The sequence below is a fragment of the Chanos chanos genome, chromosome 14, assembly GCF_902362185.1.
Source record: "Chanos chanos chromosome 14, fChaCha1.1, whole genome shotgun sequence".
Classification (NCBI taxonomy): Eukaryota; Metazoa; Chordata; class Actinopteri; order Gonorynchiformes; family Chanidae; genus Chanos; species Chanos chanos.
In genome coordinates, this window is record NC_044508.1 from 19,602,173 (window position 1) to 19,617,290 (window position 15,118).

Genomic DNA, 15,118 nt, shown 5'->3' on the forward strand with positions numbered 1-15,118 from the left:
ACAGCGCTGTCTCCCAATCTTTGATCAGCTTTGATCAGCCTACTACTGCAACTGTCAGCCTAATGTCTTCAATGGAAAAAAACATTTCCCAAAAGCCACTTAAGGTCATTTCAAATCTGTAAAATAAACCAATCTTACGTGCAGTTTTAGAACAGTGTATATTGAAATAATCAGTTTCTGGGTAAAAGTAGATAATGTCACAGGAGGTTACCGCTTATATCTATCTGATGTGACTGTAGCTCTTGTTCCAAATCTTATCTGTAGACTGAAAGCATATTTCTTGGGTGTTAATGGTTACGTTTCTTGGTCGTCAAAGGAAACTCATACGGTCATATGGAAACATCGCGTTCAGCTGTTTCTGTCAAATAAAGCCTAATAAATTTGCATGTTTACTTTGAAACTGTGTGAGAAATGTGACTGAGAGTTTTACCACATCAAGGCCTCTGAACCGTGCACTAAATGTGGTCTTTTGACCTCAATTTTGGGGCAGGAAAACAGTCAACATCTCTGAAGTAATGTGGGTACTTGTGAACACGATGAGGAAGTCAACCGATCAGCCTATTCTGTAAATTTCAGTTACATTTTACAGTAAAGTTGTACTGTTTTTCCTCTGTTTGTTTATGCGATACTATGGTATCATGTGCCTTGTGGTACATTACTGAAAATGAACTCTTAACAGACATTGGGGAGAAAATTTCACATTTAAATTGGACAAATCCGTCCGTAGGTAAATTATCTGCAGTATAAAAGTCCACTGCAGTTCAGGCAGGTAGTGTCATTCTTAGGTGTGTTCCGTCACCATGGCTACTAACATACGCCGTTCTGTTCTGGCACAGGGAGAGTCACTGTTTCGGGTTGCTTTAACTGGCGTTAAGCAGTGAGTTGCTTCAGAAAGTGTGTAAAAGACAAGAACAGTTGATGAGTCATGGAAAGAATATGGAAAATACCATGAATATTTCAAACAAACTGGCATTCTGTGCTCGTAGTGCAGTATCAGAGATAGACTAGTAGCTAGTCAAATTTACATAGCAAATGGAGTATTATGTAAATTTGTCGTTGTCCATGGAGATTTAAACAGCAACGTTATTTTCAGCTGTTATTTTTTTATGTATACATATATCATTAAAGTGAAGGATGACAACCAGAGTGCTTGCAGCCTTGAATTACTTGGACAGTTACTCCAAGGGAGTTCTGGAAAGACGCGCCAGGGTAAGATGTAAAGAGATGAAGCGTTCCTTCTCTAGATTTTCTGCATGCACCCTCAAGTCAGATCACACAAGATGAGCTGTCAGATAACATGTTTGGTTTGGGGCTTTTGAGTGATCATTTTACCAAGTTCAATTTCATGTTGAACGGCAAATGCTGTTTTCGATCTTTCATCCGTCTGTGCCAGATGAGTTGCCCCATAAAAAAACACTAACAATTTTTCGTTCTAGAAGAGCCACCAGCTGGGTTATGTTGCGCGGAATCACTCCCCAGTAGGTCGCGAGCATGAGCCGTCGCTAAACCCTCACTACGAGTGGGATTTCGACACTGCTCACAGTCGGACACCCATCGCCAAGCTAAAATCCAATACCATTTTCAACGAGGACGACAGTCATCATCATAATAGACAGAGGTGACGCACTGATATGTCAAGTTTGCTCTGAGTATTGAAAAGCTTCACGAGCACTTAATAATTAGTTTACAACATTTGTTCCGCCTGGAGTTTCACAAGTGTACACCACGAAAGAAAAACAATGAAGCTTACATATTGCAAATAATATATACATTTGTTGTATATTGTGTTGGTGATTGTTTTTTGTTATTATTTGATCAAAACAGATGGTAGGACTGCCATAGATGTAACGGAATTTGTAGTCATCGTAACTGACTCTTAAATAATATGGTTATCGATGTGTTGGACTTGTATCAAGCATTCTATAGGGAAAGTACAGCTATCCTTTCCTATAACTATCTCTTGTGTAGAGTATTGGTCTCTAGAGGTCCGGAACCCAGCAGAAGAGGCAGTGCCAGGATCCAGTCAGATAAAGTCATCTGTAGCCAGGTCAGCATTCGACCATTCACAAGCCCCGAGGATATAGCCCAGAGGAATGTGATAAGGACAGGTGTGTCTCTCACTGACTGTTTCTAAAAAACTGCAGAGAAAAACAAAACACAGACCTTCATCTATGCAAGACACATAGTGCAAAATGCAAGGATTTATATAAAAACAAAAACCCACACAGAAAAATCTATAAACTATCAGATTTTTAGACAGAGGAAACAAGATAGCGCAGGTAATTTCCCTTTAGATAGTCATTGTGAGGAATCTTTATTTTCCATGTTGCATGATTTTATAGATGTTCTGAATGCTTTCATTCCCCTCACACAGACATGTATTATATGACATCTCCATCATCTGATTCACTCTTTTCAACCTCTGAATCCTCATGTATAATGGCTCAATATTTTCCATTATTCACTCCATAAATTAGCAAACAGTATCTTTTCTGCTACGCAAACACAACAGTCAACTGTATTTTAATCTTTTTAGAAAGAGAGAAAGATGACGGGGGGTTCATGATGTTGAGGAAGACTTGGTTTACCAGACCTGGAAAAGGAACACCTCGAAGACAGACACGGTCCAGAGAGGTACAGTGTCAGAAAGACTAAATAATGCAATCTTCCCTCATGTATTCTTAATCCTGATCTGCCTCACAGTCACGCACATACTGCCTGGTCTGTCCAAGGACTGTTCACATGCCTCCGTGAGAGAGTCACTTTTCTCCTCTGCCTCTTCATCTTATCTTAGGCATACCGGCTCACTGTAATGGAATAGTTATGTGACAGTGTTTAGACTTCTTTTGAACTTTTAGACATCTTTTGAACAGGGGCTGCCACATTTATGATCGCTGTGGTGATCAGATTTGTTAGTAAGCCTGGTCTTTTAGATCAGACCTGAGATATAGGCAGCTAATTCTAACCATAGACACACTGGTTACGCACTTTTCTCTGAACACTGTTGTGTTGTGGACTGTTTCATGTCAAAATATGGATCTTAGTGATTGTGTCACTGTCATAAAAGTTTGACTACACTCATCAGGCTCACAGGGTCGCTACTTTGTCCAGTTGAAAGAGTTGTGTGGATTCACTGGGTCAGTGTGGTTTCCCCTCAGGCTGAGAAAGTTCCCAGCAATGAGATCAACAGGACTGACTTGGGCAGTATCCTGAAATGTACTGGTTCCCCTCACTGGTGCCCCGGGTCACAGAGCACTAAGAGTGACATGCCCATTCACGTGTATACAGGTGAGACAGGATATCCTGGCCGCCCTGCTCAGTGTTCCTCAAGCTCTTTCACATCCTCTTAACCGTCTGTCTGTGTGTGTGTGGTTTGTTCTGTGTGTGTGTGTGTGTGTTATCAGAAGACGAAAACGGTGTGTTTACATTGACTCTGTCTGATGGGAAGACAGTTGCCCAAAACCTTCAGGAAGGGAATGTGGTGTGTGTTTCTACTAGTCGCCTCCAAAGAAGGTATACCTCTCTCTATAGAAAAACTCAGCAGAAACCAATATAACTCATACAATCAGGGACGTTTGTTCTCAGGTCTTCCCTTCTTCTCTCTGCATCCCTAGAGCTGAGGAGAGTTCTGAGACGGAGCAGTGGTCTCTGTCTGGCTCTCATGTGTCTTTGAGCTTTCAGGATGAACTGGAGCGAAAGGGTGCAAAAGTAATCACCCCCCTGCCCTCATCTGTATATTCACCACTGCCGGTAAACATTGGCTTTTTGTTCATAAACTTTACAAAGACTGAAATAATTATTGGTTTGCCTTTGAAATATTCCGTCTGTCAGTCATTCTCTTCATGTCTTAGTCCACTCGTTTTCAATGGCTAAACATTGTCAACACCACACTATGTGTAGACAGCCTGTTTGTGTACTTTTGTAACCCTAAGAATGTTGGTGCTGATAATTGTTGTGTGTTGTGTGTGCTGTTACAGATAGTCAGTGAGACATACCCTGTGTTCTACAGCGACAAACACCACCAACCAAATCTCTTCAGGAGCCCTGGTTTGCACTCCCTGGACAGTCCAGATCCACCTATTCATCGTTTTGTGAAGAAATCTGACATAGCCAAGATCAAAGTCCTGTCTGCCATCGTCCGAATCACTGACTCCATGGGGGAGGAGCGCAGTGTGAGGGAGAAGCGACTTCTGTCCTGCCCTAGAATCAGCCCTGATCAGATTCTCAAAGCCACCAGAACCGGAACTCAGGGCCTGAAACTGCGAGTGCTCTCTGCTGACGGAAATGTGGTCTGCTCTCCCCAACCCAGGAAAGCTCACCTCCCTGACCATGACTTAACAAACTCGACAGGACCGTTGACACTCACCAGGAACAGTCCTCAGTTACCCCACGTTGCACCCAGACAAACCTCTGTCTCCTCTGCTGTAGCGCTTGGACCTGTGATTAATGGCATAAACCCTTTCAGTGTCATGCAAAGTTCACACACTGTTGTCATCCCCCAAGACTACTGTAAACCACTGGGTGACACCACTAGGGTGGAGCCACCAAGTCAGAGTTGTGCTACACCTGTGAATTCTCCATGTAATGCAATCTCCTACAGGTAGCAGGACCGATTACAGTTTAATCACCAAACTACTCATTTGTAAGGTCATGAATGTTTTTGTTGCGGAGAGACTGATCTTTGACTTCCTTCGCTGGGGATTTGGAGAATACGTGCGTGTGAAGAACTCTCCCGCTCAATATTTTACACTTACTGTAACGAAACTCAGTAAGAAAAAAATAAAAATAAAAAAAAATAAATGCAGTGCTGAAGAAAATATCCATAGTATGTTGGTGTGATTATTAAAAAAACTCGGAGGCTGAACGTTCAAAATTTAGCTACTTTAGTTTTAGCGAATGTAGTACTGTCGGACACTTTATATCTCATAAAGCGGTAGTACCATTGCAGCCTCCACAGGGTGGCGACATGTTTTTTTTTTTTTTGTATGTGGGTGTGTGGGAGGAGGGGGCCTTATACGTCACCCCGTACGTCAGCTTTGTAAACATGGCGGAAGTATAGGGACGTAAGCGTGGAGGAGAGGAAAAGCAGTGAGCAGAGCAAAGGAAAAGCAATGCAGACAGAGTAATGAGGCTCCGGGGATGGCGGACGAAAGACTAACTTTGTTCTTGAAGCTGTGTGCTGCTGGATTCTATGGCGTGAGCTCCTTCCTTATTGTAGTTGTAAATAAGAGCGTGTTGACGAATTACAGGTAAGCTGTCCGGGAGTTTTTTCCTCTTTTTTTAGGACTGGCAGTATTATACTTCTAGTGTTGGCTGGGTGCCCATTAGTTGTGGGTCATGTAGTTATAACGGTCACTTTAGCCACTACATTTTGATAACATCTCAACTTCCCATTGCAACACTGATTGCAGTGTGTAGACACAGCAAATTTGAGGGGATTCACACACATTGTAAAAGCTCTTAACAGCGTCGCACTGTGTATACAAGGCGAGCAACTCTAAAGAATTCAGTCTTTTCAGGAAAGTTAACTCTCATTTACTATGCAGAGAGCAGCAACCTACTGACAGACTATGCTCTTACAATGAGTGAGATAGTCTTTGTTTGCAAGTTCGGCGAGTAATGAAACAGGTGATTAGCATGTTTCACAGATTGTAAAATATACTGTTCAGCAGTGCAGAGGTGAAGGACAGCGTTGATCACAAATCCTACCTGTTTACCGTAAAAAAGATATTATTTCCTTTTGCAAAGGCGACCGCTGATCCCTTCAGTTCCTGTTAAGTTCGCACTGGAAAGCGGTCTGCATGAAACTCGCAGAAGTCTTGTAATGCGAATTGCGGTTACGGTTTTCTCTCAGCGTTTTCTTTAACTGACTGTTTTCTTTGCCAGGTTTCCTTCGTCGATATGTGTTGGTATAGGACAGGTAAGCAAACACTCCTCGAGCCAACCTCTTTCTCTTTTTCTTTGCATGACTGCTTAAATACCAATGTATTAATTGATTCTCGTTTTTTTTGGTAGATGTTGGCCACGGTAGTTGTTTTATGGGTGGGAAAGGCCCTCCGGGTGATCAACTTCCCAGATTTTGATCGCAGCATACCTAAGAAGGTGAGACGCATTTGATGAACACTTCAGATTTTTCACTGGCGCTCTGAGCTGCATGACTTTGTTCGCTTCATCTGCACGAAATAAAAAGATACCGATTTGCCAGTAATTTATGTTACTAGCAACAGTACTGTATGTATCAGCTTATATGACGATCAATATTACTAGTAATTCTTACCCCCCAACCCCATCCAAAAAAAAAGAAATTGGTGTTGTAAATTGTAAGTTGTTTGTTGTAATTCGTGGTGGCTTAAGGACAGTTAAACTAGACCACATGCTTTCACTGAGGCATCTGGGAAAGTTGGCAGTGTAGCATTCTTTGACTTGTTGACATGGGAGTTTATTACTTCAGATGTGTTTTTGACACACCCTTGCCTTAGAAACAGTTGTCCCCATTGTAGACATGTCATGCCATTGTTATCTGACATGATTGTCTGATTCTTGTTTTCCTCTGTTCCAGACCTTTCCTCTACCTCTTCTGTATGTGGGCAATCAAATAACTGGGCTGTTTGGAACAAAAAGGCTCAAGTATGACTTTACAGTTTCAAGTATCTTCTTAGTTTGCAAGCTTAGTTTTTTTTTTCACTTGAAATGCCGGTTTTACCAAATCTACACATCAACATCATGTGAACATCAACTGGACGTATCTGAGTAAAAGTCTAATGCTTAATTTGATGGGGGTTTTTTTTGTTGTTGTTTTTTTGTTGTTGTTGTTCTGCTCTGTCAGTCTGCCGATGTTTACTGTGTTGAGGAGGTTTTCCATTCTTTTCACCATGCTGGCCGAAGGATTTCTACTGAAGTAAGTTCCACTCTTATGAAACACTGCTGTATGACTGTCTGCTACTCATTACCAGATAGACAGATGTTTTTCTAGATAGATTGTGTTTTTTTTTTTTCTTTTTGCTTTATTTTTGCAACTATATTGACTCTTTTGTTAACAGGAAGAAATTCTCACGTCCTGTTCAGCTCACAGTATTCACAATGATCCTTGGGGCCTTTGTAGCAGCAAGGTAAACATTTTTCTGCTGATGCAAATGAACAACTTTGAGATTTACAAACCTGATGCTCAGATATTCCTTCTTATACCATAAAAACGTATGTATATATATATTAATATATATAACCAAATCAGTGCTCAGTCAAACTGAAACAACTGTAACTGTTAAATATGAAAACCAGTTGTACTGGGAGAAACCAATGTATTTGGCTGAAACCGCTCCACCGTTAAGAGGAAATTTGTTGAGCCAGTTGTTCTAGATGGTAGCATGGCAGATTTACATGCTATCATCTAGACTCCTCTCCACTCTCTTCTCAGATATTTTACACTGTGTTATTTAAGCCCATGCATGTAACCATGCTTTTTTTTAAAGGGCTTTCTACCTCATAATGCTGGTCCTTATGTGCTCTCTGTATTTCTTAACTAGTCAACAAACAGATCAGTAATAATTTGCTCTTTGCCTCTCTCTCTCTTTCTCTCTCTCTCTCTCTCTCTCAGTGCTGACTTGGCGTTTGACCTGCAAGGTTATGTGTTCATTCTTTTGAATGATGTACTGACAGCAGCTAATGGAGCTTTTGTGAAGCAGAAGTTAGATTCAAAGGTAAGTTTAAGACAACTGATCCCTTTGGCCGTGATTTGGGGTTTTGGTCTTTTATTCGGTCTTAAAGAGAGCGATGAGACAGAGGTAACAGGAGCTGCTGCAGGATCCTCCCCACCCTTTCACAGAGAATAGTGCAGAGCTGTCACCGACACTGTCCCTGCTCCCAAGCTCACTGCTCCTCTTTGATTTAAAACGCCACTCTCATTCTCAGTCCGGCCACCGAAGGCCCACTCGCCCCTGAGCCGCGCTTTTCACCGAGAATCTTCTTTACGTCAGCACCTGTCTCAAAAGTTCCCATCGAATTAGAAACAGTGACATCATCATATCTTATTTAAACTAAGCAGGGTGGGGGTGGATGCCTTAGGTCATCATTTGGATATATTTGGCAAGTCTGTGCTTGACTGGATTCCCAGAGAGGAGTCGGCAAGTCTGAGCTGCTTCAGTGTGACAACGTGACTACAGCTTCAGTTACTTTGTGGAACTGGACTGAAACAAGGGGTCATGTGTGCATTCTGTTTAAAAGAAGATAACAACTCTGACCGTCAAGTCTGTGGGCAGTGGAAACCTGTCTGGATTAAGCCAGTTTTCTGTATCAAATGTACAGTTTGAAAGAGTTCCTTTATACATAACGTTCTTCACATTCCACAGTCTGCCAGTGTATAAATTCCTTTGGCATTGTATAAACTTCTCTCTCTTTTTTTTTAATCTTCAAAACAAAACACATTTGTGATTCCAAAATTCCTTTGGATTTTTTTTAAAGCAGTTTCTGCTTTCAAGGTTATGTATTCTCACAATGACAAAACACAGAACTTCATTCACAGGCCTTCATTCCTGTCAGAACAACCTCTTCACAGCCTAGAGGCTTAGGAGAGTTCTGGGTTTCCGTGGCAATTTGTCAGATCTAACACAGAAGCAACCTGTGGAAATGCAGTGAAGATAGCATTCATTGCATCTGTGCGCTAGGTTAGAAAGGAATGTATCAGCCCACTGCCGTAAATAACCCCAAACCCCCTCTTTCTCTTTTTTTTCTCCACCTCCATCTCTCCCTTATTCTCTTCCTGCAGGAGCTGGGAAAGTATGGCCTGCTATATTACAATGCTCTATTTATGATCCTGCCAACGCTGCTCCTGGCTCATGCCACTGGAGACATGGAAAAGGTAACAGAGCTCTTATTGAGTATGATTTACACTGTGAGATGGCAGCCATGTTGGCTCATGGCTCTCCAGTTTCCTCACTTACCTTTTGTCAGTCTGTCACAGAATGCCAGACCTTACATGATGGATCTGAACAGTTAGTATCATCCTGTTTCACAGGTTGTACAGCAGTTAATGCACGAAGATCAATGTCAGTGCTGAATATCACATATGTACAACACTTATATTCAGATTCCACTGTGCTTTAAATATATTTGTGTGTGTGTGTGTGTGTTTGTGTGTGTGTAAATATATATATATGGATATGGATATAGATATAGATAGATATACATTTTCTTCCCCTGTGTGGCCACTTACTCAGCAGGGCCTCATCCCCCCTCACAGACGGTGTAGCTGTTCAGGAGTGGCTACCCGGTCATCTGGGACGGGGTAACGGTAGCCTGGGGGTGTGTGTGCACGTAGGTGTGTCTGTATAGGTTCTAGTGCCACAGCAGGCTGTCCTCAGGCCACGACAGACCTAACAGAACACAGTCAGCTGATGTTTGCCACTGCCGCTTTCCCAGAAACAGAGTTTGGCAGCTCCATGCCTGTCCTTAGGTCATTTAGACTGAAATAAAATATCAATACCATCTTCACCAGTGTGTGGCTAAAAAGATCAATAGTGTATGTGAAGTGTTTTTGTTTCATTTTGTTTAGTTTTGTTTTGGTGTGTAGATTACTTGGTTTAATTGGTATTCATGTGTTATTACTGTGTTGTGTTTGATTGACGTATTAGTTCATCTAAGAGTAATGCGTCAAAGTGGAAGTATTGGGATAAGTGCTCACATTTGGCCCACTCAAATCTGCATCTGTCCTGTTGTCAAAGACAAACCCAAGAGTTTTTTAAATGTGTGTAACACAATTGTGTGTGTGTGTTGTGCGTGCATGTGTGTATGTGAGTGAGAGAGAGAGAGAGAGAGAGAGATTACACAGCCTTGCTTTGCTGAGTGAATGCTGTGTTTTATCTGTGGGAGAGCTGGTTCTCAGGGAGGGCCCAGTTTCTTTGGCAGCTGGGAGTGAGGAAACACTGAAGACAGGGCCCAGACCAGAGGACGCACAAAGCAGCCATTATACTAACAAGACTTAATCACCTCAGCACTGGGGCACTCGCCTTTGGATTTTATGTTGCACTTTCACATACAAACTGACTGTTTATCACTGTCTCCTGTTTACAGCCAGGTCGACTCATTGCTGTAGGGCTGGATAAAAGTAACATTTATACTTCTTTATTTTTTCTTTGGTCAGTTATCTTAATACTGTGAGGTGATGAGAGTTGTCAGTGAATGGTAACAACAAGAATAAAGCCATTTTACTAATGAAAATACAAACCCTTAAAGGTTGGGGAATTGAAAGAGGTACTTCATCGGAACTAAAACTTTAAAAGTAATGCAGAAAAAGTATGGAGATGGTAGAATTAACTCTGAACTGTGATGAGTTGTAAATGAGGCCCTGTTTTTCATTCTTGGCTTCTGTGTAACAGTGTGTCAAATTTCCTGCCCCTGTTCCCACCCACTTCCCACCCAAAACTGAGTCATGGTTTAAGAGCAGAGTCTCACATGGCATGGAGTTCAGCAGAAGTGAGTTTACGCCAAACGCAGTCAGGCATTGTTGCCTTCCATGAGTTCACACTTGTCAGATGTTGCAACACACTCTGGAAGGAAAATGCTGCTTAGCTGGCTGCTGATGAACGCAAGTGGCTGCAGTCCCAGCCGACTCACCTGCCCACAGCGGAGCGGACAGCTGTGCTCCCTTAGACTCCATTCCGCTGTCAGCAAAACGGACTACCAGTCCAAAACCTAGGACGCACCTGTGGGCCGTCATACTGGGCCTTAACCAGCTGTGCCGTTCAGAAGTCTACACCACCGTCTGTCTGCGCTATTTTCACTTCCCTTCTTTCTGTGGCATGGTGGTGATTCTTCTTTCAGGCCCTTTAATGTGCGCTCTCTTTCTCTCTCTCTGTCTCTCTCTCTCTCTCTCTCTCTCTCTCCAGGCTCTGGCCTACGAGGGTTGGACAGATATGTTCTTTGTGGGCCAGTTCACCATGTCATGCATTATGGGGTAAGATATAATAGGATGGGACATAAATTGTGGTATTAAATTATGTGACTGGATGCTCTTCCCTCTCAAAGAGACCCAGAGACAAGTGTTTTAGCACTACAGTGTTTCTGTTTAGGAATAATCAAACAGGAAAACATGGAAACCAGGCAGTACTTTCTTTGATATTCGGAAACCTCAATGCTTTGCTTACGGTGCAAACGCTAGTACAGTTGTTTTAACTAGATGTCTTATCACATGATCAAAGCCAGTTCATCCTCTTGTGAAACGTGAACAATTCTGAGACAGTTGTTTTTCCAGGTCATGCTGTTTAGTTCTTTGTTTGTTTGTTTATTGTTTGTTCCATTATAGGTTTATATTGATGTATGCCACGGTACTTTGTACGCAATACAACTCTGCACTAACCACCACAATCATAGGCTGTATTAAAGTAAGCCTTTTATACTGACCTGTTTTTTATTTTGTGTGTGTGTGTTACTATATGAGATTCCTAATATACATTACTGTGCCTGTTTTTGATCATTCTCATTCAGTCTCTTTCTTTTTTCTCCTGTAGAATATATTAGTGACATATATAGGCATGGTTTTTGGGGGAGACTACATTTTCACATGGACCAACTTCATTGGTCTGAATATCAGGTAAACAAAGACACTTCCCTTCTATTCAGACACACACACACACACACACAATTCTGAGAAGCTCTCACAGCTGTGTATTACAGTAATGCTATGTATACTAACTCATGAAAGCAAGCTTAATGAATTTGTCACATATGCCTGTGGTAGCCTGTCCTCCTGCAGTAGGTCTCCAGGCTTGTGGGCGCCAAGCTGTGCTGGTGGAGTTGGCTCTGAGTTGCTAATGCTTTGCTGACTGAGTGTCCTGTGTTCTTGTTTGTGCAGTATTGCTGGTAGTTTGGTTTACTCCTACATAACCTTCACGGAGGAGCAGTCCAACAAGCAGAGTGAGGGCAGCAACAAGCTGGAGGTCAAGGGCAAAGTGTCTGTATGAGAGAGAGAGAGAGAGAGAGAGAAAGTGATTTCTACGGTACAACACAACTGTATTGGATTTCTTTCTATTTCCTTCGTACGTTTGTATTTATTGAGAGTTTTAGGAGCCTGTGTGTTAAGTAACCTATCCAAAAAAGACATGCTAATGAGAGTATGTGTAAAAGAAACAAAGAAAAGGAGTGAATGAGAAAAGACTGTGGCAGGGATTCAGTCACTTCATCAGTTGAATCGTTTTGAATATAGTAACAGAGTCTTTGTGTGCACAGGGGGAGAAGGTGGTATTTTTAGATGGAGAGTTTAACAGATGTGTTTTTTTAATTTACACTTGACATAAGGTACAAAATGAGAAAAAGATTGTTCCATTGGTACGGTACACAGTATGTAAGTGATGTGCTGGTTTTACAGTGACAGACTTTAGGGCATTTAGCGGTCTGCTGATATAACTACATGAGTATGATGGAATCTATGGCTTATGAGACTCTAGCATTATTGCTGCTAATAAAGCATAGGTTCATTTGTTCTACCACAATGAGCAAACCGTTAAATCAAACAAAGCAGTTTCATATAGCACTAAGCATATGTATGTAGGATATAGCTATGGAGGTATTATCGTATGGCTGTAAGATATAGTTATGGATTTATTATCATATGGCTGTAAGATATAGTTATGGAGGTATTATAAGGCTGTAAGATAAAGTTATGGATTTATTATCATATGGCTGTAAGATGTAGTTATGGATGTATTATCGTATGGCTGTAAGATATAGTTATGGAGGTATTATCATATGGCTGTAAGATATAGTTATGGAGGTATTATCATATGGCTGTAAGATATAGTTATGGAGGTATTATCATATGGCTGTAAGATATAGTTATGGAGGTATTATCATATGGCTGTAAGATATAGTTATGGATGTATTATCGTATGGCTGTAAGATATAGTTATGGATGTATTATCGTATGGCTGTAAGATATAGTTATGGATGTATTACCGTATGGCTGTAAGATATAGTTATGGAGGTATTACCGTATGGCTGTAAGATATAGTTATGGAGGTATTATCGTATGGCTGTAAGATATAGTTATGGAGGTATTATCGTATGGCTGTAAGATATAGTTATGGAGGTATTATCATATGGCTGTAAGATATAGTTATGGAGGTATTATCGTATGGCTGTAAGATATAGTCATGGATGTATTATCGTATGGCTGTAAGATATAGTTATGGAGGTATTATCGTATGGCTGTAAGATATAGTTATGGAGGTATTATCGTATGGCTGTAAGATATAGTTATGGAGGTATTATCATGAAGCTATGGTCCCTGCTCCTTGTCACACTACTGAAAAATGAGTTTCAGTAGGCAGTGAAATGAGTTTCAGTAGGCAGTCTCATGTATATTGTGTCATTACTCTGTTTTTATCAGTGGTTTGTTGGTGTGTAAGTGGGATGCAGGCCAAGTGTCAAACTCAAATCATTTCCTCTGGAGGGAGAAGTTTCCAGCCTGAATCCCAGCCTGTTTTTGGAAATGTCCCAAATCTGGGTGTTATACCTGCAGGGTTATTTTGTTGTTGTTTTTTTTGTTGTTTGTTTTTGTTTTTTGGTAGAGTTGAACAGTGCAAACTTCTGTGTACAGTAAACTTTCTAAGGAGACTTTTGGATAAGTAGGTTTCTATTTATTATCTGCTTTGGTTCTGAAAATTTGTTACAAGAAATTTGTATTTTTACATTTTTTTTTTGTTTTTATTTTATTTAAACATATATATACATCTATATATAAGGGAGAACTGTGTGTCACAGTTTTCATGGTCTTGCTCATTTTCTGGTATAGTGTGACCACAAGACTTGAATTTTGTAGTTCTGCTATCAGAACCTTTTGAACGCTGACTAATTAGTTGGAACTTCAGGCAGTAGTATGAGGACATGTGTGTGTGTGTGTTTGTAAGCGTGTGTATGTGTTTTGGCATGGGTTTGCTACTTGCTTGTAATGAACTGGTGAATGACAGGTGAAATGTTTTTGATATACAGTGTTTGTTCTCAGAAGAGATTTAAAGGCGAAAAATGTCTTTATTATTATTATTATTATTTTTTTTTACGTTTCCACAGTATTTAGATACAGGTGTGTTCCTGCAGCACAGAATATCTTAGGTGAGATTTCAGTGGGAATTCTGATGTAATTGTTATTATTATTATTATTTTAATTCTTTTTGTACTGGAGGAGAGGCATGCTGAAGTAACATTTCATTTATAGTTTGTAACGCAGTGTCCTGTTTCTATTTCAAGATTCATAGATTAGGTAATGCACTTTTAACAGTTTGGAGGTGTGTATTTTAGTTGAGTCACAAATGGAAAAAGGGTTCACTTTGGTTAAACATATGTAACGGTTTCCTGGATTTGTATTCAGGCGATGTACTAGCCCGTCAGATAGACATCAAGACCAACCTCTGGCACTTTTGTGACCGACCCAGCCTGTTTCTCTGAGGTGCACACACGTAATCTAGATGTCATACATCTGGAGAATAATAATAAGTATTTTGAACGTTTAGGAGGCGTGTATGTTTCACATACATGAGGTTTTTATGAAAACACATTTCTTGGTTATTGAGATATTTTGTATGTGTATTTGGACCAGGTCTGGTGTTCACTTCACTTTGGCTCTGTGTCAGGGCATATGCTTATTTTGAAACTCCTTTTTCTTACGGGATTCTGACTTTTTTCTTCTTTTCTTTTTTTAAGGTAGTCCTGCTACATTTGTAACCATCTGATTTATAAAGGGCTTAACCTTGCATTTATTTATATTTTTGTTGTTTAGCTTAGTTTCTTTCTTCTTATAAACGATCTCATTTGTGTGTGTTTTGTTTTAATATGAATGTTTTGAAATTTGAGTACCAGAAAATGTCACACTCTTCTGCTCCTGTCAGCGGACATCCGCAAAGATTGTATTGTGAACACTTGAACAAGTGTATTTCTTGTATTAAAATACCTCAGCTGCACCTGATGATTTTCAGATTTCTTCTTTATTTGGCTACATGTGAAAGCATCATTTTGGGAACCTATGTTTTCCTGGGATGTACCTCACTTTTCATACTCTCACAGATTCAGTTCAATGATATGACTAAGAATGACTGGAGGAGTGTGGGAGCTCTATTACAGTTGATATGATCAT

The 15,118-nt window shown here is 40.6% G+C and overlaps 1 protein-coding gene across 1 annotated transcript; it reads left to right on the plus strand.

Annotated features, from left to right (window-relative positions):
- The first annotated feature begins 5,126 nt into the window (after positions 1 to 5,126).
- Positions 5,127 to 11,954, plus strand: slc35d1a (solute carrier family 35 member D1a). The gene is made up of 12 exons (XM_030791652.1): positions 5,127 to 5,249; positions 5,887 to 5,920; positions 6,016 to 6,102; positions 6,560 to 6,627; positions 6,827 to 6,898; positions 7,041 to 7,109; positions 7,595 to 7,697; positions 8,762 to 8,854; positions 10,881 to 10,948; positions 11,297 to 11,375; positions 11,502 to 11,584; positions 11,846 to 11,954. The coding sequence occupies exons 1-12, from the start codon at positions 5,140 to 5,142 to the stop codon at positions 11,952 to 11,954; spliced, it is 975 nt and encodes a 324-aa protein (XP_030647512.1). The 5' UTR covers positions 5,127 to 5,139.
- The last annotated feature ends 3,164 nt before the right edge of the window (positions 11,955 to 15,118 follow it).